This window comes from Pyrus communis, chromosome 7 (assembly GCF_041283825.1).
Source record: "Pyrus communis isolate YQ-2024b chromosome 7, ASM4128382v1, whole genome shotgun sequence".
NCBI classification, from domain to species: Eukaryota; Viridiplantae; Streptophyta; class Magnoliopsida; order Rosales; family Rosaceae; genus Pyrus; species Pyrus communis.
The window spans coordinates 9,282,593-9,305,956 of record NC_142571.1 but is presented as its reverse complement, the minus strand read 5'-3'; the positions used below and the strand labels follow the sequence as shown (position 1 = coordinate 9,305,956).

The 23,364-nt window shown below is 36.8% G+C and overlaps 2 protein-coding genes across 3 annotated transcripts; both read right to left on the bottom strand.

The window, feature by feature from the left end:
• Positions 1 to 905: 905 nt before the first annotated feature.
• LOC137733509 (RGG repeats nuclear RNA binding protein A) lies at positions 906 to 5,520 on the bottom strand. Its single transcript, XM_068472657.2, has 7 exons — positions 4,861 to 5,520; positions 3,625 to 3,943; positions 3,467 to 3,532; positions 3,201 to 3,333; positions 2,471 to 2,629; positions 2,316 to 2,369; positions 906 to 1,425 (listed from the first exon to the last, which is right to left on the bottom strand). Exons 1-7 carry the CDS (start codon positions 5,057 to 5,059, stop codon positions 1,240 to 1,242), a joined length of 1,116 nt encoding a protein of 371 aa, XP_068328758.2. The 5' UTR covers positions 5,060 to 5,520; the 3' UTR covers positions 906 to 1,239.
• A 1,063-nt stretch (positions 5,521 to 6,583) lies between these two features.
• On the bottom strand, positions 6,584 to 21,650 carry EDD1 (glycine-tRNA ligase). 2 transcript variants are annotated; one of them, XM_068474142.2, is made up of 36 exons: positions 21,284 to 21,650; positions 21,091 to 21,141; positions 20,574 to 20,651; positions 19,809 to 19,890; positions 19,564 to 19,627; positions 18,797 to 18,852; positions 18,564 to 18,641; positions 18,407 to 18,481; positions 18,260 to 18,330; positions 17,901 to 18,017; positions 17,705 to 17,806; positions 16,730 to 16,856; positions 16,391 to 16,474; positions 16,172 to 16,258; positions 15,364 to 15,465; positions 15,088 to 15,151; positions 14,910 to 14,965; positions 14,035 to 14,106; positions 13,495 to 13,577; positions 12,544 to 12,592; positions 12,336 to 12,398; positions 12,131 to 12,220; positions 11,967 to 12,053; positions 11,544 to 11,615; positions 11,377 to 11,435; positions 10,247 to 10,340; positions 9,843 to 10,061; positions 9,610 to 9,704; positions 9,115 to 9,205; positions 8,934 to 9,038; positions 8,627 to 8,665; positions 8,160 to 8,249; positions 7,723 to 7,824; positions 7,501 to 7,582; positions 7,319 to 7,404; positions 6,584 to 6,971 (listed from the first exon to the last, which is right to left on the bottom strand). In XM_068474142.2, the coding sequence occupies exons 3-36, from the start codon at positions 20,588 to 20,590 to the stop codon at positions 6,873 to 6,875; spliced, it is 2,859 nt and encodes a 952-aa protein (XP_068330243.2). In that variant the 5' UTR covers positions 20,591 to 20,651; positions 21,091 to 21,141; positions 21,284 to 21,650; the 3' UTR covers positions 6,584 to 6,872. The 2 variants fall into 2 exon arrangements, with proteins under 2 accessions (XP_068330243.2, XP_068330240.2); XM_068474139.2 differs by having other exon boundaries at positions 20,584 to 20,651; positions 21,284 to 21,639.
• Positions 21,651 to 23,364: the final 1,714 nt, after the last annotated feature.

The window sequence follows — 23,364 nt, the reverse complement described above, 5'->3', positions numbered from 1 at the left end:
ATTAATGTAGGAACTTTATTTCATAACCTGTATAATTAATACTTAGTCTAGTCTGTTGGATTGCTCTTAGGTTACCTATGCTCTGAATATGTGTACTTACACTTCAAATACCCTCACTCGCACTTATATATTTGTCTAGTGTAAGTTAGCTAGTTTGATTTTTGTTCACCCACATTTACATATTACCATCACTTCCACATTGCGCACATGGCTACATCATCCTCACGAGAGGGCCAGCATGCCTCGATTTCGGTCGGGGGATGTCACGTTATCTCTTCAAAATAAGGATTCTACCTGTCTTCCACTGAATAAAACCCAACCATACTCTATAGATTTCGCATTTGTAATTCAATACTTTTTCAAAAAGTTGAAAGTGTTCCTGTATTTCAAAACAGCAATTCAAATATTTTTCAAAAAGCACTTGCATTTCTATATAAAAAATTTGAAACGCTTCTAATAGAAGCACTGGAAGCGCTTTTAGCATTAGTGTCCCAAATATGTATTTCCAGACGGACCCTAAACCGGTGGTAGAAAGCTGACATTTTCCGGGTTTGTAGAATACTAACAAAACTTCAAATGTCACGGAATTAAGATGATAGATTTGATCCTCCCGACCGAGTTTAGATATCAGTACGTTCTTTCTGAAACCCAAAACCTAAATCAAGCGATACAGAACCCTAAATCTACATCACATGTAAATTATAAGCATATAACATCCAACAGCAGCATTTTCCACTAACACATCATAGCGATAAGTACATGCCATCTACAACAAACAAACTTAGCATGCAAGCTTAGTGTAATGGTCCGTGACAGTGCTCATCTCCCGAGCACTGTTGCAGACCATACAGATTAAAATATCTCATCACCACTACAAAAATAGAACGGAATAACGCAAAACGCAATTTCTGGGTTACCAAGTAGGAAAAATAATAGCCAATTCCAGAGACGACAAGTCAATACAATCTATTCGAAAGCAAAACTGGTCAAGGATGTTCACATGCCCCAAAGTCATAAAACCAAGTCACATTGCACAACAATTAAAAAAGAAAAAGAAAAAAAAAAAAACTAATGGGGACATATGAAATTGAAATTTACAGTTTTAAGTCATTAAATTTCTTTTAAAAAAAAAATTAATACAGGAAACCCAATTATTCTAGCTAATTTCCTGCTTCAGATGAACGGAAAGAACCCAAAAATCGAATGCCACTGAGAATGCAGGTAGGGTTCTTATGAAACTCACTTACCGCCCAAGGTAGGGAACTGCCCAGGATCTTCAATGGATGGGGCTGCTGCACTGCTATGCGAGTAATTGCTGCTAAACCCTCCTCCTCTGGAACCACGACCACGGCCACGGCCACGACCACCTGGGTTGTAGGATCTCTCCCCTTCAGCAGGCTTTAAGAACTCATTGATGCTGACAGACTAGGGCCAAAAGAATAAGATAACCGCATTTCAGTGTGATCCATGGAGGACAGTATAAACAAAGTAAATCAATTGAAAGAGTAGCACATGTGTCACATACATAACAAACATGGATGTTCTCGTAATGACCAGAGAGAACACAACCTAGGGCATGTCAATGGAAAAACAATTTCATGCAGAACAAATGTATCAGGAAATTTGGAGACTACATCACCAAAAAAATTCTTTGAGCCATACCAGCTAACATATCAAATCAATGTTAGACATCATGGTGGTCTGTCCACCCCATATAGTTCAACGAGATCAAACATGTTATGGCATTCAAGAGATCTGGTGCAATGATTGCTAAAGGGACTAAGGAATTGCCGGGAATAATTCATTAACTAGTTAGTTATTCGGGTGAACTGACAGTGAAGGATGGGAGAGGAATAGAGTTGCCCCATGTTCCCTTCAACTACAAATGCAAAAAAGAACATTTTCCAACACGGGATAAGTGCTGCATGATGTGAGAGTGATCTCGTCAAAAGCAACCGATCAGTAGGTCAGGATACACATCCTGCAACTAAACCATAAGACGCACCCACCATAACTACACAGAAATACGAGGACTGGGTTCTATTTGAAAAGGGTTTAAAAAAAAAAAAAAAAAAGCAGCAGTGCAGACATCGAGGGGGAAAATCCAATAGCGTCATACCTGGGTAGGAATTTGGTACACCTTAGACATTCAAAGGCCACAAAATCCCAATGAGTGTGTAATAGAAATACAGATACAGAAAAGTGGTGAAGAAAACTAGTCTTCCTAGAAGCCAGAGTGCATAGAAGGTAACCAGGATTGAGAATAAAATTAATAAATAGAGAGAGCCTCCCATGAAAGGTAAAGGCAGTAGTACCTTTTTGGATTTTTCTTCCTTCTCAGCATCTTTCTTCTTATCCTTGTCCGAGCCCTATGAAGAAGAAAAGGTCAAGTGGAATGGACTACGTGATGCTAAGTTCCACAAGACGAACGGGGCCTTAGATACTCCTACAAAGGACTAGAGGATCTCACCAATTTAATGAAGATTTCATCATTGGCCTTCTTGTTTGATAGCTGTTGGAATGATTCAAATTCCTTAGCATCAACCTTTCTTTCCTCAGTAGTCTTAAGTGCCTGAAGGGCCTTCCTCTTCTCCTCGAGCACCTTCTCATACTCTTCAAGTGTCATTTCCTATTCAAGAACCATAAAAAATCACAAACCGCAGATAAACACAAAGCTGAAAGGCTAGAGTAGCATACTAAGTTATTGACTGAATAAAAGGCAAGACAAAGATCTAATAACAAATTTTTATGTTCATCAAACTAATCATCAACCATAGCTGGTTTCAGATAAAAGACTGCATTTAATAAAAATCTGCAGCTAGCTACAGGGACAAAAGATTGTTCAACAAAATAATTGACGAGACAAAGTAAATGTTCCACACAAAGGAAACAAGGAGAATTTTCACAGTTCAACATAGAAACAAATTAAACTAATCAGACATTTTCTTTAGCAAGACAGAAAAAAACACTTATTTGGGTTCCTATTATGAAATTCTCATATAACACCAATTTTTGCAGCATTTACATTAAAGATTACAACAGCCAATAGTTGTTACTTTGCACTAATGTTAGACGCCCTACAGAAAATAAATAAACCCACAGTGAGACATTTCAGATAGCTTTGATTCTGGAGGGAAACAAAGGCAGAACTATTGAGAGATGCTGCAACAAAAATGCAAAATAAAAAAGAAGACACTCACCTTATCCTCAGGTTCTTTTTCTCCAGGTTCATTAGCAGGGGTATCCTTGTTGCCATCTGCTGCATCTCCCTCTTCCACAGGCTTCTCATCACCTAAATTCTTTTCAGTTACATTAGCAACTTCTTCGGTCACCCTATGTACAAAAAAATAATGCTAGACATCAAGGTCGCCAACATAATTAAAATGTATTTCAACCAAATAAAACTAGGTATTAAAATGGATTTTAGTGTGATAATGCAACTGGATTGCAAGAGAGGTGCATTTACTCAGAAAGTTCATCAGCTTGTGCTCCCCAGTTGCCACGACCAGAACCTTCGCGTTTGACTTCACTTCTGCAAACAAAACAAAAAATTAAAATACATTGAGCCTCAGAACTTTATGAATATATAATGTAATAGAATGGAAAGCTAAAAGTAACATTTACCCGCGTCCAGTCCCACTACGGCGTTCATATACCCTGCAGCGTTCCCCATCACCAACTTCCCCATTTCCGAAACCACCGCGGCGACCACCACGGTAAGGACCACGAGGTCCGCCATAGCCATGCCTTTCCTTCTCATCACCATCTTCATGAGCACCTTGACCAGCAGGAGCTCCACTGTTGCTGAATGTATTCTCATAGTTGGCTGATTCGCGATTGTAACCCCCATCACCACCACCACGACCACGCCCACGGGTATAACCATATCCACGTCCACCTCCACGACCTCCCCCGCGGCCAGCTTCATTCTTTGCATCCCTCACTGCTCAAGAAGAAACAACTACTTAAAACAAACAGTAACAGAAAGCAATTTCACAAAAAAGTATCACTGAAAGTCTGAAACTTGGTTCCCATGAAAAAGTATATGATACAACCAAATTTAAATTGTCATAATAGGCACAGAAAAGGTTTCATCTTGTATATTTCTACATAAATCAATAAATCGCAACAATGTGAAGTACAACTTTCCAAATTATTATTTCCCACAATTTCCAAGCTTCAGGGAAAGAGAACAAAAGAAAATAAAACAAAAATTTCCCTGATTCAAAAAGTGTTTATAAATGCAAACACAATAAAATACTCCTATACATAGTCATAACAAAAACGAGTACCATTCTGAGGAAGAAAATCAAAAGTCAAAGTAGCCCACTGTTAAATTATGCGTGTACATACATACAAAAGTATCATTCTGAGTGATGTCTTTTGTGCATTTTTCTGAGAAAAAGATGCATCCCTAAATGAAAGTACATTATGCATTTAATAAAATATACATGGGTGTATTTTATCAACACACGTATACAAAAGCGCGCAAACATACACAATTACATACATTTGAGTAGGTGTGAATGTATAAAATCTTATGACTATAAACGTATGTACCAAGTAACAATCCAATCCATAGTTAACAGAATCCACAAAAACCCACCATTCAAAATTCATGGAACATTCAAAGACGTAAACGAAACCGGAAACTTAAATCTCAATGAAGAAAAAGGAAAGAATCCAAGATTACCCAAAACCAACAGAAACAGAAGGCAAACCATTTCCAATCATAACTTCACCATTGCAACCACTTCCAGTTGATAAACAAAGTGCCAAGAAACCTCACAAAAACCAAACAAACAAGAACACAACTCATTCACTAAAGAACTATATATAAAGCGACAATCAGAAGCTCACCAGCCTGAGCAGGAGGTGCAGGCTTGGAAGGCAGCTTGGCCGGCTTGGTCTCTTGACCCTGAACCCCTGCCTTGGCCGGCTGAGCCGGGACCGCCTTCTTGGGCGCCGCAGCCAGTTTCTGCTGCTGAGCTGCGATCAGCTGCGACGGGTCCTCGGCATCATCGTCACCCAACAAATCAAACGGGTTCATGGTCGCCATTTCTTCAATAAACCCACCACAAAAACCCTAAAATCCGCGAGATGCTTGCTGTCAGAGTCGACAAAGAGACCCTACCTTACCAATATCTCCATGGATGTACTGAGACGAAGATAATATCGAGACTAAGGGGAGAGAGATCTGAAAGATTGCGGCTTTAGGGGTCAGAGAGGGAGAGAGAAAGAGAGAAGGAGAGAGAAAAACCCTAGCCGCAACCAGTTATTGAGTAAAGAACTTATAGAGTGAGAGTACGCGTGTCTCTGGGAACCTAATCTGAAATGCTCAATTTATTATTATTTAGTCTCGTTTATATGCACATGCGGCGCCTAATACATCCAACCAAGATACACATTTCATTTTCAATTTTTGTTAACAAACATCAATGATATTCACTAAAACAAAGTAGACGTGTGTACAAGATACAAATTTTAACATTAATTCAAAAATTTACAATAATAAAATCTAACATAGTACGTCACTTAAGCTCGAAGTTTAGTAGCATTCATGAAAGGTCTTATTATTGTATTAAAAACCCATACCTAACCCTGAAACAACCAAATCTTAATTAAATCTAAATCATAACAATTTGTTTATCACCACAAATTGAAGTTGCACCACCACATAAAATTATGCGGCATCTAGCTAAGAAGAATATGTAGAACAATGGACAAATCTGGAGAAGAATCAATCTTCAACAATCCAATTGTGCAACAGAAGAGTCGATTGTATAGTAGCGACTAAGAGTCGTCATCTAATAAAGAAGGTAAAAATAGCATGGACAAATTGGAATGAAATCATTCATTGTCAATTAATTTATCTAACTTTTTTTTTTGGTCGAACAATTAATTTGTCTAATTTTTTTATTTTCTCTTTTCTCTAAGAATTACAAATGTAAGGTGAAATAAATAATAGAACAGAAACTTAATCTTTCGTCCCTCACAAAAAACAGCAAAAGAAACTAACTGAATTACAAATAATTTGCAACATCGAAACTCTTTAATAAATGCACATGACTTGGAAGCATGTAGGAAGCATGTATATCCACAATGCTCGGTGGCAACAACGTGGCATCATTAATCAGGGCCGTTGATGTCGTTGGGATTAGGCATTCGGTGGGCTCCACTCAATCAACAAGTGAATGGTGTCGTTGTCTCTCTGTATTTTTAGCAAAAATGGATAGGACTGAGATATGTCGTTTTCTTGCCTGCCTCCTTCAATTAATAATTTGCATATTGTTCATATTAATCGTTTGATAATTATTTTATTTTAATTATTATTTTCAAAATTAAAAACTCGTTAAGTAAAAAACTTTTCAATTTTTGAAAATTGATGACTGAACTCAAGACAGTGGTAATATATATCATATTAGTGATCTTCGTCTCTCCTTTTTATATTCCCTACATCTCTAAGAAAAAATATATAATTATAAAAAATAAAAAAAACGGTTATCAAATATCATCGAAAGAAAAACCAAACATATAGCGCGGATCAAATTAAACCCGTTCATAATGTCCAGAACGATGACAGTGGCTCAAAACATTGAATTATATTTTTATGGTTTTGAATTCTAAAACTATTTTCTCTTCTTTACAATGAATTTCCTACTCATCCAATTTACACAAAAAAAAAAAAAAAAAAAAAAAAAAAAGTATTTAACATGCCTTGATATCTGATAACTATAACATTATATGCAAATCAACATACAAATTGGAAGACAAATACAACCTTGAGACTCTTCTCTTTCCCTCGTATTTTTCACTTCAGCGAAAAAATGATGTCCCTTCGCTATTAAATGACAAGAAGAAAGACAGACAACTCAAAATCCAGGCAAAATTGACAGGTCGGCTACTCCTCTTGGAAGGTCGGAAACTTTCTTCAGCAAAGCAAGCCTGTTCTTCCGAATTCTTTCTTCTTCCTGTGTACAAGTAATGTCAAAAAGACAAATTGAGTTTTGTTTTCTTGTCTCAACTCGATTGACGATAAAAATGAACTAGGACTTGAGAATTATCAAAATGCAGTTTCAAATGACGTAGCTGCCTCAAGGAGTCTAATATTCAGTTCCCTGATCTAACGACTCTTAGAGTCGGACTGTAAGTTTTGGAAGTTCTAAGGTTTTTGTTAGAATGTATTAAACCTCAAGGGGGATACTTGCCTAATTAATCCTAATTTACACACACATACAAGTAAACACACGTTCAAGGTACAAGGTACGAGCTGTGAAGATGCAAGTGGTACAAGCAAATGGTAAAGGAGGATTCATACCACCATTACAAACACATGATTAAAGAAATCCTCGAGGGGTTGTAGTAGCTGCGACGATACTGCAACAAACTCATCAACCTCAATACCTAGGAGCCACCAGGAAGGAGTTCAAGGTTACTTAATATGCTAACAAAGTTATTCAACTCTAAAACAGATTGGAAATCTTTTGGAGAAAGAAATACCATGACATATTTTGTTTTGAACGGACAAGAAAGAATTCCATAATGCTTTCTCTTCGTCTGTCTCAAAGGCTGCCTCATCCACCTAAGAAGTTTATTACATGCGTTGTGAGGATATAAGAGTAAGATAGGCAATAATAGTGTACGGAAATCATAATAGCCATTCAACCAGACAATTTCAGGTCCTAAAGACAGAAATTAATCTTCACTACATAGAAAGAGTACCTCAATATGAGGATCCACATCCTTCCCTCGAACTATTCTTGTAGGACGAGAATATGCTTCAACAACCTTTTGGAAAAGCTCGCCTTTTGACAAGGCTTCCATCTACAGTTAATCATATACACCATAAAGAATTTACATGATTCAAGATGTAAAAGTGAGGAAAAAAAAATACTACAAAACATGAAAAGGAATAAAAATATATCCTTTTTTATAGAACCAGAAAATAATTCATCTTTTTTGGTCAAAATGTTCTGCCCAAAGAAAACACGAGTAATATGGGTTCACGATTTAGGCATCTAGATGTCATGATATTACAAGCATCATCAAATTCAAGGTAGTACAACCAGTAATTATTTCTCAGAGAAATCTAACGGCCTTGTCAACATATTCACAGAACACTTTGCAGCAGGATCAGCAGTAACAATCAAGCAACTTACTTTACAGGCAGATCTTGCTGCGAGGCAAGGTGAATTTGCACGCTCTGCAAGTACAGAACGAACCACTTCTGAACTTATTCCCTTATCAACCTGTAAACATAATGTAACCAGAGTGTATAAAATCAAGAATAAGACAAGTAACACAACAAAAAAGATACCATGAGAAGAAAAGATAATAAGGCTAAACTATAATACATGAATTATACAAAATCTAATATTGGAACATAAATGAAGAAAATAAAGAACTAATATACTGACAGAGTAGCATATGAACATGCAAACTTGGAGAGTAGCTTATGAACATGCAAACTCGGAGAGTCTAGCATATGAACATGCAAACTCGGAGAGTCTAGCATATGAACGGGAGAAAACCAAAATACAAGACATGTTTAGGGGTTGTTTCCATATTTTCTACTCTACAATATTACAGAACAGGATTCAGATGGATGCAGGAGATGTATACGTACCAGATATTGTTCTAATCTCCGTGTAACAAATTGATGTGCCTGAGTGGAGGGGCAAAGAAAAAAGATGCAATCAACATCACTTGATGCCCATACTGACTTAAACAAGATAACAAGAGCATTAATATAATTAAATATTTCTAAAGGAACCTTTAGATGGTAGGTTACATCATGACTCATGATAACCCTCTCTGCATCATTACCCTTCCTTTCAGAACTTCATGTCGACATTATATTTTAATTTGAAATGCTAATTGTGTCCAAAAAGAAAATCTAGTTTCCAAGCATAACTAAGAAGTTTAGTTCATACATCATTTATAGTACTTGCATCTACTTCAATGGGTTGGACATCTGCAGCAAGTTCCAATGCTTGTTGTAAGTCCAGATGCTTATCTTTTTCCACCAACACCTGGACCTAGAGGAAACAAATTTGAACTTGTTTAATCTTAGTTAGCTGAGCCTCAAAACATCAGAATGACCATGGAACTTACAAGACCATATGAGATTCGTCGCAGGCCAAATGCATCATTAGCAGAACTGGGCTGACAACCAGCAGCAAATAAGCCGACAAGACTATCTAATCTGCAAAAGACATATCAAGTCAAGAGATTTGCAACTAGAGTTCCACTATGAAAGATAGACATGCAATCAGCAACTTAGCCTGAAAGGATATGGTAGGGCATACCCATAACATTTGCAAAAATGATTATTCTATGCATATATGAGAGAGGTCAAACCAAAACAACCCGAACTTCTTTGGGGTTTTTCATTTTGATAATTTTCTTCTGGAAGCAGCATGATGGAAAATGACATAGCATATTAAAAACGTGAACTGTCTTCACATAGAATTATCCCCAATAAAAGCAAATAAACATGCATTATACACCCCCTTCGTACTATATATTCGTGTGTGTACTGTTGACTATTTGACAAACTGCGATGCTTCAACGCAAACTAAAATGGACCTATTCAGTTCTCAGCATTACCTGTCAGCGACAGACAGAACTATGCCTGCATCAGTTTTAGGAAGCGTATCTCCAGAAAACCTCGGAAGTGTGATCTCAAACAAAGCTTCTGCAACCTGAAACATATCAACAAAAAGGTGGGGTAAGGAGCAGTTACTTCTGAGCAAGAAGTGAGAGTACTATTATTGTCAATTCCCACAAGAAGCTCGAGTGCACAAATACACAGGAAAAATATAACCAACACCAAGACAAACCTGCTCTGAATAGCCATCTCTAAGAGCGTAATGACGAGCCATTACTCCTGAAAGGGAAGTAAACTCTGTGACAACCGCTGTAGCCAGATCTGCCATAGCGAGTGATGCAGCATCCTGGACAACTTTGTTCGTATTTTCATCCATTCCAAGGGCCAAGCTTAGCTTGTTAACCGTATTCTGTATGCGCAGCACCTTGTCCAGCATTGTTCCTAACTTCTCCTATTAATATGGTCAAAATAAAGGAGCTATTATCAGGAATCCTTTATAAAATAAAATATTGAAACTGTCTAATTGTTCTTTATTGCGCTAACATTAAGTTTTGATAACCATCTCATTCTTTTTTTCTTATCAATATGAAAAGGTAAGATAATCTCTTCTTAAATAAGACAAAATAAAAGGCTTACATGGAAAAGAATCCCTTTCAGTTGAATTCTAAATTCTGAAAACCTTTTCCGTGTATCCATTTCATAGAAGAACTTAGCATCTTCATAGCGAGCTCTGCATAGACAGTGAAATGCTCAGACACTTTTCAAGATTAATAAAAGCCAGAGAACTTGAATTGAAGAAGAGAATCTGCCAGCATGTAATCCAGAGAGCAGAGAGCAGCCCCATCAGAAAAAAGTGTTCGAGAACAAGATTTTATGCAAATCTACCCTCCTGCACTATTTAATATTTGGTAACAGTGGCCACTGAATATCAGAAATGGGAAAAAGAAAAGAGTACATAACTGGAAACAAACATATATAGACACAGGTTCAGTGTCATGTTACGCCAATTAGCTCATGAACTTTTCTCCTAAGCTTAAAATTCCATATCACCCATTATATGAAAATTAATCTTGGGAGCATAATGGCTTTACAACAACAGGCTATCTATCCTATGATATTTTTCTTTGGCTTAAAACTTATTATTTTCTTTTCAACAACAACAAAGCCTTTTCCCACTAAGTGGGGTCGGCTATATGAATCCTAGAACGCTATTGCACTCGGTTCTGTGTCATGTCTTCCGTTAGATCCAAGTACTCTTAAGTCTTTTCTTAGAGCCTCCTCCAAAGTGTTCCTAGGTCTTCCTCTACCCCTTCGGCCCTGAACCTCTGTCCCGTAATCGCATCTTCTAACCGGAGCGTTAGTAGGCCTTCGTTTCACATGTCCAAACCACCGTAACCGATTTTCTCTCATCTTTCCTTCAATTTCGGCTACTCCTACTTTACCTCAGATATCCTCATTCCTAATCTTATCCTTTCTCGTGTGCCCACACATCCAACGAAGCATTCTCATCTCCACTACACCCATTATTTGCTTTTCAAAGGAGAAAAATGTGACAAATGTGACAAATGTGCAAAACCAGGTATGAGAGCGCTAGCATATGTACAACGAAACACACTAGAGAGATTTTTAAAACCATTTCACTGAACAAATATCTCATGGTTTCTTTACTTGTCCGCCAAAATAGCAATTAGAAAATGCAAATCCAGCAGATCATGAACTTTCCAGTGCACAAGGAATACAAAAGAATTAGCAAGATGCATGCTTACCTCAGTACAGCCTCATTTCCTTTTTTGACCACAATCTCATCAATTGCTCCATTTGCCACCTATAAAAAGGGTCTCACGTCAGCAAAACAAAATATGAATATATTAACTGCCACCATAAAGCAAAATATTAGGTCAAGAGTCATATATGACTGGAAAGCATGTCTCACAGCAATGAAATATGGCAGCAGCCTTCCATTTTCATCTTTCACGGCAAAATACTTCTGATGCTTCTGCATAACCTGCAGGGATACCTCATAATATAGTAAATAAAAACAAACAATTCTAAAAAAAATGACAGAAAAATCTTACATCATCCCTGCCATTTAGATATTGGAAAACTAACCATTAGAAAGAACAAAACAACAATAGATTCTATCCAATTCTGAAAGAATCGCATCAGTACTGGGACAAATTTTCACAGCCAAGTATCTAATTGACCCAGATGCCATTGCTATTTTCTAGGCAATTCCACCTTACTTGGAATAGCCTTCCCAATGGGAAGCATCCCAACCATACCTAGTTTACCCTTTCAAAATATAGTTAAGCTTCACAAGGACTTCTTGATAGTCTACAAAGATTAAACAGCTTACCATAGTCAGAAGATCACTAGGAAGCTCTAAGAAGGACCTTTTAAACTCCCCAAGGACCGGAACAGGTGCCTCAACAAGATTTACAACCTATCATAATTTGTTGGAAAATGGTTAAAAACATGTTTATCGTTGGCACTGCCAACCACAGACAACAATTTACCAACCTCATTAAGTAAGCCCTCCTGAATAAACACTCGTCCGTTTACACTTCTGGCTAATGCATTAGACCCCTCCAATACTGTTTTCTTACGTTCCTGCGAGTAGAGTACTTGTTTAAGTAAGCAGTCACTATTAATAAGGTCTAATCATTCCATGTGAAAGAGCTATTCCTAAGAAGAAAGTTATCAGATTGCAATATGATATTGATACCTCAATTTCAATATTGATCCCAGCCTTCCTCATTATACCAGCATAAGATTCAGCACTATCAACCTGTGACAATACTTGTGCAGCTTAGCATCGTCAGAAGATCACTAGCAAGCTCTAAGGACCTTTATGCTCTCTCATTTTATATTTATATTTACATATAGAGAGAGCGCATGAGAGAGAGAGAGAGAGAGAGAGAGACAACACATACCATGACAGTAGATGCAGGCGTGTTACGGAGACCATGTGACAGGTTTCCACTGCAAAAAAAAAAAAAATTAAAAGAGTAATAGAACAACCAAATAATTAAGTTCACGGTTATATCAACAACAAATAACAATGGTACGACAATGCACAATGTAAATTTGGGATTATTAATTATTTTTTCAGTAAGATGCACAAATTCAAAGGAAAAGAAAATGAGCACTGGCTGATATCAAAGAGGACTTATCAAAATAGCATATATGAGAGACAATGACAAAACTTGGTAGATATGCATATGCCAACATAAAGAATAATTTTCAACACTACCACACGAATCTTCCAAAACAACCTTATCAAGACCACATCTTGACACCTGTAAATATACACATCTGGCGAACATATTATTAGCTAGAAACTGGATAGAAAATCAATTAATAACATAACTGGTGGTAAAAAACAAAACCTTCGGTGACTGGATCAATGTCATCGTGAATTGCTATAGCACATAATAAATAATTGTTTCATCATTGTGAGCATTGACATGCAGTACTATTTAACTCCCAAATTCCCAATTGAGACCTAAGTTGTACAACCAAATTAAAGCTTGAGGCGGGTATAATATGCCACCAAGTGCAATGTATTAATCCGAGAACTGAAACACATTTAGTGAATTATTCTTTAAACAATAAAAAGGAGAATGGTCATGCATTTTGGGTTAGAAAGAGGAGTTGTTGATCACGCCATTGATGTGGCCACTAACATGGGTTAGTGAGTAGCAAGTTAGCAACAGAGATAATTTATGGGATAAATGAACTCAAATGAGTTAAGGACTTCCACTCAAGAGCTATGGGATCATTCTCCCTCAAGTAACCCAAAACAAGTCCAGCTCAGCAAGCCATGTAAATTACAACTCAACTACACAATCAGATTTCAGAGATATGCACGTAACCCTTATTACCTCAAAACTTCAGCAAAAGTAAAGGGCACTACTACATCTCCATGGAGTGCCAAAATCCAACGAATAGGTCTGCTAAACATAACCTAGATACAATGCAAGAAACACAAAAATAACACATTAGCTAAACGATACTCTTACAAGTGCTCTGAGGATATTAGCTTGCTCCTCTTCGTGGCAATAATAAAAAGAAACAAGGTAAGCAAAGTCAGGAGTTTTAGGCTAGTGTGTTCAGGTGGGACAATGGAGCACTGTACAATTTCTGAAATTATATCAAAAGACATAATGTCCTGATATAATAATGTTTCTTTAGTGTTGAGATGGGGTCTTAATATAGGAGAATGTGCAGGCACAGAAGGGGCTTTCTATAATAGTATAGATGAATAAATGAAAACACAAGTACAGGTATGTTCACGCACGACAACATGAAAGTACACTTATACTGATGGCAACGAGGCAGGGTGGGTAGGGCTAGTTCTCCACCTCAGCCACAGCCCAGTATGTGTCCACATAGATATAACATAAAATTAAAATACAATATACCTGAGAGTTCCAGCGCATTGACTTTGGAAATGAAAGTCTAGCAATCATATTGGGAAAATCCTCAGACAAAACCTAATCAAGAGAGAATTAAAAAAACACTTTTATTGCAATGAAACTGTATAGACAACTTTTTTCATTAGGAAACAGAGTGAACCAGAGGTCCACCCCCAGTGCAATTAAACCAGCAGCCAAAGTAACTAGCCATCAAGTCCATAGAAGGGGAAACCACGGAACAAGTTTTCAGTTCATATTAACTTTCTCCAACAATTGGGTTCATATGTACTTACAGAGGCATTTGCAATCATATTCATTCACGGACAACAGTTTAATTCATAAGAATAACAATCATAAATAGCATTCAACTAGTTGGGTTCACAAATTTTTTGCTCATATTAACTTGCATACCAACATACAGGATGACATACAAGACAAAGATATCCAAACATGCTTTAGAGTTATTTATGTGATCTGTCTAAATGAAAATATATTAACAATAACAACAATAGTAATAATAAGATGAAGAATGATGATACTAACAAAACAACAATAATAATAATGCAACGATCCCATCCAATTCAAATAAAAAACCAAAGATGTTCTCCTACCCTTGAGTTTTTTCTTATTCCTTTTGTCATCATATGCAAATAGTTGACTGAACAAACTTACCAATGATATACTAGCTAATAAATTTGAAAAGGTCAACACTTTCAGTTTTATGACTTCAATAAGCACACAGAACAGCAACATAAGCATTTTAAAAGGGCATCAGCTTCTACTGAAGTACAGATGAAATTTCCACAGGAAATAAATAAATAAAGATGAGAAATCTGAAAATTCAATTCTTCTAGCAAACAGGAAAAGATGAGAATTTGAACCTCGACAGCAAGTCGGGCAGACTCTGTTACTCGAGCATAGACATACTCTGTTTTCCCTGAAAAGTGAGAAACAAGCTCCTAATGAGTGTTTGCAACTAGAACAAAGCAGCAACAAAATCTAAATCATGAAATACGAGGTTCAAAACACATCTAAAGTGTGAATCAGCCCAGGTCTCACCATCAGACTTTCTATATAACAAGTTCAATGGTGCAGAGTATCTCCGGCAGAAACCCTCAGCAGCCTGACATGAAATAGCAGGTTCAACACTAAATACCTTTGTATATCCATTATAATATAACAATTAATGACATGGGCAATCCTTATACTACGTTAATATGAAAAAGTAATGACATCAATAAGCATGATAAACCAAATAGGTATAATGGAGAAGGCCCACAAGCCTTCAAGGAGAGGCCATACAGGAAAGAAAGGAAATGGAAACTCAGGTATCACCTTTGTAGGATTTCCCTGATCATCATAAGCTTTTGAAACAGGAGGTCCTCGAACCTCAACCTCATTCTCAATTTGTTTAGTGCAGAGATTCTCGACAGAAACCTAGAATGCAAAAGTAAATATTCAAAGCAAGATCATAAGACTACGTCCACAAATTCTCTAATCCCAACGTACTTCATTTAAGTTCCAAGTCGTGCATAAATATGTCGTAATTATATAAAACAGTGCATCTAAGGTGTGTAACATGACAAGTCAAAACATTTGCAATCTCAATGAAATAAAATAAAGGCTTGAATTGGAAATTTCATAAAGGAAAAGGAAGAAAGAGAACCATCATAACTGATATTGAAGAAAAGGAGAAACTTAAATTATGTAACGGAAGTTCAACACATACAAAATGATAAAACAAGCCACTAAAACTATCTAAAACTCAAAAAGAAAATGAGATATAATAGAAGAAATGGACATCCTGAGAACGAGAAATTTCAACCCAGCAAAAAGGAAGAAAGGGGCCCAGACATATCCAACCATAAAACTGTGTAAGTATATCAAAGAAAGATAAGCCTGAATTATGCAATGGAAGTTCAACACAACAAAAGGGTGAACTGAATATGGCTACTAAAAATATCTAAACACTTTAAAATGAAAAAGGAAGAAACAGAATAGAAGAAATGGATATCTTGATCAGCCAATTATAGTGATAAACCTAATGGAATGAGAAAAATTCATCTTCGAAATTAAAATGTTTGAGTAGAGGAATAAATCTATAAATTGCCAATGCATACACAGACAAAATTTCTAATCTTACCACCAGTCTGCGAGGTGTGCCGAAAGCTTGTATCTCACCATGGCTCAGTCTTTGCTTTGCTAGTAACTGAGCGGTTAAATCTTTCAGCTGCAATGATCAGCTGAACACAATCAGAGAAAGAACACAAATGGAAAAGGCACATAACTTTCAAAATGCTCATGGAATTTCAAAAAGGACAAAATGCATGTAAAAAAAATGATCATATGAAATTAATTGTACTTGCTGGCTGGCATCGACAACATCTTGTGGTGGCATCTCTTCAGTTCCAATTTCAAGAACAAATAACCTTGAATCATCATGCACCTGGGACATAAGTCAACAAACAAAAAAGCACACTAAATAATAAGAAATAATCATATGTATAACAAATTGACATAAACCTAAACATCTGAAATGGTGAACACGTAGCAATTCTGAAAACCTCAATTCAACCAAATTTTTGTATTTCTTTATTGGTCAAAACCAATTTTATTCTTAAAGAAACAGAATTTAATTGAAAACAAAATAAAGTAAAACCATTCCGGATAAGCTTGCAAATTCCAATATACAAAAGCTGACCTTTTTAACCGCTGCCTCCACAAGCTCTTGAGGACATACAAGACTAACAGTTTCAGAAATTGCGCCTAACGGATATCCAAGGGACTCCCTGGTCTTTAACCAAAGTTGTGCACACTGACGAGCTAAACTGATAAAAGTATTTTTAAGAAACAAAGAGAAGTAATAAGCATAGGCACAAAATTGGGGAATAGAGTCACAAAATTAGGTATTTTATAACTAATTTTTTCAACATTTGTAAACATTAGCTCCATTTCTCACAAAAAAAAACTCAACATTTTTAAGGTGCCCCCTCTTAGTTAATTTCTGGCTTCGCCCCTGCTCATATGGAGCCTTTATCTTGGCCGTTCAAATAGATCAAATTGTAATGAATGGTGCCAATTCATTTAATGAGGATGATTATGATTTTATTGTATGTTTATCCCTTCATCTTTCACCGTCCAAGAGCCCAGCAAAAAAAAAACAAATTGCCCAGCAGACCTTTCATGGTTGCCAAGTCCCAAGGGCCCTCCTTCTTCACCTACACCCATATGACAAAGCCCCCAATATATTCTCCTAATTGATGTTGGCGTAATACTCAATTTTTTGTCAAACCAGGTCATTTTTATTAGAATTTCTTGATATTCATTGACTGATTGTGTTTACAATATATAGCAGCCAATAGGTAATTAAAATAGCAATGCTTTGTACTCTACCGAATTTCACCAGTGACCTATAATATTTTCTACAACTTTTCTACATTAATCCAAAAAACAATTTAGGTTCAACAAATCTGGGTGTGTACTCACTACTCTCACATAAATATACCGAGATGTATATTATTGAACAAAGAAAAAATGGCTTGGCTTTGTTCTTTTCTAACTATACTCCCCAAGACTATTCCACAGCAGAGAAAAGTTTCCAGCGTTGATTTTGACTACACAAACTGTTCTACAAGTTTTCAAGCAAATTTCTTTGCTATCAGGAAAGAAATCTTACCTACGCATACGACCAAAGTAACGAGCACGCTCTGTTACCCCAACAAAGCCTCTAGAGTCTAAGATATTGAAGGAATGTGATGTTTTCAGAAGCTGATCATACCTAGAAAGTAATAGGGGAAATGTAAAGAAATGTGAACCAAAAACTCATTAGTTACAATTCCAAAAATAAGACAAAGTAACAAAGCATGTCATACGCAGGAATTGCGAGGCCTGAAGCAAGCAATGAACGAGCTTCCTCCTCGAAAAGATCAAAGTGTTTCTGAAGATGATGCACCTCAGCATTCTCTAGATAATATGCACTCATTTCCTTCCTGAAGAGAAATACAACGTATATTATTTTACATTCTTACTAGAAAATGAGAAATAAGATGAACAAAGAAGAAGAATAGTATCATATTCATAACATTACTGAATCTCCAACTCAAAATACTGTGCAGTACAAATATAAATTCTTGGGATCCTTATCAATCTAACACACTCTTCCACAGGGAAAAAGATTATATGTATATGTCAACAGAAGAGATCGTAATCAGTAGTTCAAGTAGTTCATTACTCATTCTCCAAGAATAGCTCTCCGTATGTAATTCCATCAGCATACTGAATTTTCTTAAAATGATCAACTCCCTGCAAATTAGTCAAGGAAAACTTAAGTGGACAGAAGAACAAAGAAAGAAGCAGAATATCAGACATATAAATTGACCTGAAGCAGCATGAGGATACGCTCTAGACCATAAGTGATTTCCACCGATACTGGTGATACGGGAAGACTTCCAGCCTGTAGAGAGAGAGAGAGAGAGTAAAAAAAACTGAATCTACATTCTGTGTATGATATTTCAATTTGACGTAAAATAAGAAACCTGCTGAAAGTAGGTGAACTGTGTAATCTCCATTCCATCCATCCAGATTTCCCAACCCAAACCCCAAGCTCCTAGCACCTAAAAGCATTAATGATCAGTAAGTATATAGCATATCAGCCAATTGAAAGGAAATCTAACCAACGTATTACATTGCATCTCACCCAGAGGCTCAAAGAAAAACTGCATAAAATTAACAGGAAAAACTGATTGAGCACCAATTAACAGAATACTACCGGACTCTCCCAGTTGTCCTCCACAAATCGTATATCATGTGCACGGACATCAATCCCTACAAAGCATACAAACATAAAATGATAATGGCAAAGTTAAATGGCTGAAGTTACAGGAACAAGTGCTATAAATTTTGTTATATGGATGAAATCTTTCTATTCTTTGCTTTTTTCTGTAAGTAAGATCTGCACATCTTAACAATGAATTACACACCGCCCAATAATTCTTTTTCTTCCAGTTTCCCTTGGAAATGGAAAATTTACTTAAACCCCATGACCTGATGAGTAGCATACCAAACAACGTAAGAGTCCTCTTTCTTATTTTGATCCATGATAAAGATCAGTTCCAATTCTTTATCGGATCCAAGACTAGTATTTTCTCTTTTTGTTTACCTTTTCCTTGAAAGTAAAAACATTAATAAAAGGTTCTAGGGTGCACAAGCCAAGTTAAGGCGTGTATGCAATGGCCAACCTAAAATAATATATATGAACTATGTGTATAAGCATGGATTCCTATGGTGCTTATTTATTTTCTGAGCATTAAGCATATTAAATAATTTGTTGGCTATCCACCCGGAATTGAAGCTTGAATTGTACGGTAAGAGATATGAACACGCATACAATGTATTCAGGTAGATATGTGTGAAAACACTTAAGTGATGCACACACAATTTGCAAGGCCACTTTCCGTTACTTGAACAGAGTCACAATACACATACGCATTTATGGTTTGTTTGAATGGTTCAAAGAAAAAGATTTTTATTGACTACCTAAAGCTGATAAGCTGCGGATGAAAAGGTCTTGTGAGTTTCCAGGATCAGGCTTCAATATAACCTGAGATAGATAAATGAAAAGGAACTGTCCATGACAACAGGTAATATGAAAGAATTGTACCAAAAAAGAGTAGAACCAAGTGTCATCCAAAATTGCATTAACTTGCTTGGGGGAAAAAATAAATAAATAAATAAATAAAAAATAAAAAAAAAAAGAAAAGAAAAGAAAGAGCAAACTTAACCTGAAATTGAGTGTGTCTCTGGAGCCTGTTTGGATTTTCCCCATAACGACTATCATCTGGTCGGATGCTAGGCTCCACATACCTATTATCAAGAAGTCCACATTGGCAGTTAAACGAAAAACTTGAAGGACCAGCTGCTCTATGTGGTAATAATTACAAAAATGAAAAAAAAGAAGAATAAATGTCATAAAGAAGAATTCCACATCAGATAGGAAGTGGATTTCATTGGTGTAAAAGGTTGGCTCAATATAAGCCAAGATGGATGTGAAGAGAATCCCACATCGGAGAAGGGGACACCTATCACTCATGGAGTCTAGCCATTGACACAACAGATTCGATATAGGATTCATAAGGGTGGGTAGACACCTATCACTTTGGTTCGTACTTTAGGTAGCACAGTAAGCTCACAACCGGTGATATTAAGATCACGACAGGACTAGTTCCTTATCCAATATCGCACAAATCGTCTATACAGAGGGTCCACATAGATAACTGATCCCCCGCTGATGGGGTGGGTAGACAGACGCTCCAACCACAATGAGGGCATAAAGTGTTTGAGTTGTGGAGAAGGTTAAGAACAAGAATCCCACATAAGAACTGATAGGGTTTATATGGGTGGGTAGGTAACACTCTATAAGGCCAAGTTGGTAAAGGAAACTTACGGCAATGTAATAAATATGACTATGACCAGATAACCCCACACATCAGGGAAATCAATACCGTAGTCCTCCGAATATATGTTACTGTAGTAATTTACAAACTTACGCATACTTACGCAACATTCCATGGTTCTGGACCAAGAACCCTTAAGAATGTCAAGGGATTCATAGTCCCAGCTCCAACCTGATCAATAACCAAAGCCACAGTAAGAAAAATATGTAACTAGGCATAAATTTGGGATAGCCAGACAAAAACTAAGATGCTTAGTGCCTCAAACCACCTAAACAACTATAAGAGAAATATGTGCTTATTTTGCCCATTAAGTTTTGCAGCATTCCCCGTCCACCTGGCGAACCTTTCTTCTTCTTAATCACGAGTTTTTTACTTATCAAAACAAAAAAAGGGAAAAATTACTTTTCAGTCCAATTTGATAAAGAACAACACGCAAAACACAATTTTGAACATACAGTAGGGCGAAAGGTGCACTTTGCGGATCAGAGGCTATAATTCAGCACAGAAAAACACATTTCTCCAAATAAAGCAACAACTAAAAGGGAAAGAATTAAACAAAGCATAACCTTATAAGTAAACCCAAGTGAAAAAGTTAAGCACTAATCATTACCTCTGTGTTGCTGCATTGCATTATGGCACATCCAACTGAAGCCCAATATTCCTACAAAGTAGAAAACGACAATGCAATCAATGGAATATCAAAGCATGAAAACTGAGATTACCCAACAAAATTAATCAAGCAAATAACAAGCAATTGGCAACACAGAGTGAAAAGGAAACGACTTTGGACTGAAGAGTGAGACCTGGAGCCGCTGAATGGCTTGCTGGAAAGTAAGGACGGAGGCTTTCCGGGGCTCATCATTGGGGTTTGTGGACGAGTCGTGCTGTGGAACCGCGGAGGTACTAACTGCGGAGACGGTGGTTTTCGTGAAGCGGCGGCAGTGGCGGTGGCAGAGTGGGTTGTAGAGACAGGTAGGATTATTGGGGTTGCCGGGGCGTAGGAGGCGGAGGCGGGAAGCGTGGGGCTTGAGAAAGGAGATGACTAGTGGGAGAGCGAGGATAGCCATGGCCGGCTCCGCTCTCTGAGTTTGAGGCTTGTATCACACAACCTTACCCACTTGGGTTTATCAGCAACTGAATCCGAACAAGGGTTTTACTTTTCAAGAATTTATCAAATATAGCTAAAAATTAACTTTTAATTTTAAAAACATCACTTTTTATAAAAAAATTTAAATATATTCAAAATTTCACCTAAATACACATAAATACCCTCAAATTTAACAATCAAATAAATTAAAATATTTTTAGCCAAAATGATTCGTGATATTGACATAACTCCTTTATCTGGTCTTTAACAATTAATGATAATCAGTAGTAGTGTTCTTGAATTTGTTTATCGTTAATCATTTTAGTCTTTCTTTGAATTTGTCCATCATGATCATTTTAGTTTTTTCGTGAAAAATCTGTCAATTGCTCTATTAGTGTGATAATGTGGTGCCACGTGAGTCTCACAAATACAATCATATAACGACATGTGGATTAACTTTAAAAACTGTTTTTATATTTAAAACTAAAAATGATATTAGTAAGAAAAAAGGCTTTGAAGACATGATTGAAATTATGTTGTTGCTCCCACTTGTGGTATCCACGGCAACGCTCAATGTCGGTGATGAGGGGGTCGAAGGGGATAGGGTTGTGGTAGTGGAGTGTAGAAGTAAAGGTGAAGTTGGACCAGAGCTTGAGGTGACAAAAGCTAAAAAGCCCTTAATTTATGTAATTGTTAAATTTGAGGGTATTTGTGTATATTTAAGTGAAATTTTGGATATATTTGAAAGTTTTTATAAAAAGTGATATTTTTTAAATTAAGAGTTAATTTTTTGCTATATTTGATAAATAGTGTTATTTTTCTTCCCTTTCCTTCGAAAATGCCTTCTTTACCTCTTAATAAACTGGGAATGGGCCCACCAACCACAAAGGAAGAAACCACAAAACAAAGAGGATCTAAATGCAGTGAGGACATTACGCGCGCGATTGTTTGGCCTCGTTAAGTTTTACTGGACTGAATTGAGTTAGATATTAGTGTAAGCATGTGTTTGTTATAAGCATAACTAAGTTTAATAATAGGATAAAGGAGGACTCCTCGACTAAGTCCCTCAATAGGAGGTATTAGAGAGACCCTCCAATAACAACGGGATTGTTAGTCCCATCTCCCTCGTCTGCAAGCAGCGGCCCAGTCTACATGATTAGCAACTGCGGTCACCTTCTTCAGTGACCAAATCAGAGACAACTCTCGCCGATCTCCACTGTCCCTCAAACCCAGCCCCAATTTGGGGTTTTCCGCCATCTGTGTTGACCCAAACATGCCAAAGATGGCTCATTGGCTATCCCAGATCACACACACATCGCTTTCTCAACCTCACAAACGTCCTAAATTTTCTCCCTTGCCAAACACTCGCTTCCGCTGATTCTCCCACAAGCTGTGTTCCGTCGCAAAAATTTAGCCAACTATGATCTCAATCTATGTGACATATAAGGTGAGTAGTTAGTTATTGGGAATTTTCAAGGTGTTTGGTTGGTGAAAAAGTTAAGAGAGAGAACGAAAGAAAATGGAATGGCATTAGTAGGAATTGGGGATTTTGAAATGTGATTTTCTGCCAATGGGAATTCTCTGCAGATGGGAATTCCATGAAAGCGTGGTTCATGAAGGAAAAGAGATTTGTGTGTCTGAATTGGGTTGATTCTGGTAAAGAGGATTGATATTTCTCGAGAGAAAGAGGAGGGTCCACAAACAAAAGAAAAAAAATAGAATTAATAATAAATTTTTATTGATATAGATTAAATAATAAATATAATTTTAAAGTTCCTTGATAATCTTGTTTTTAGT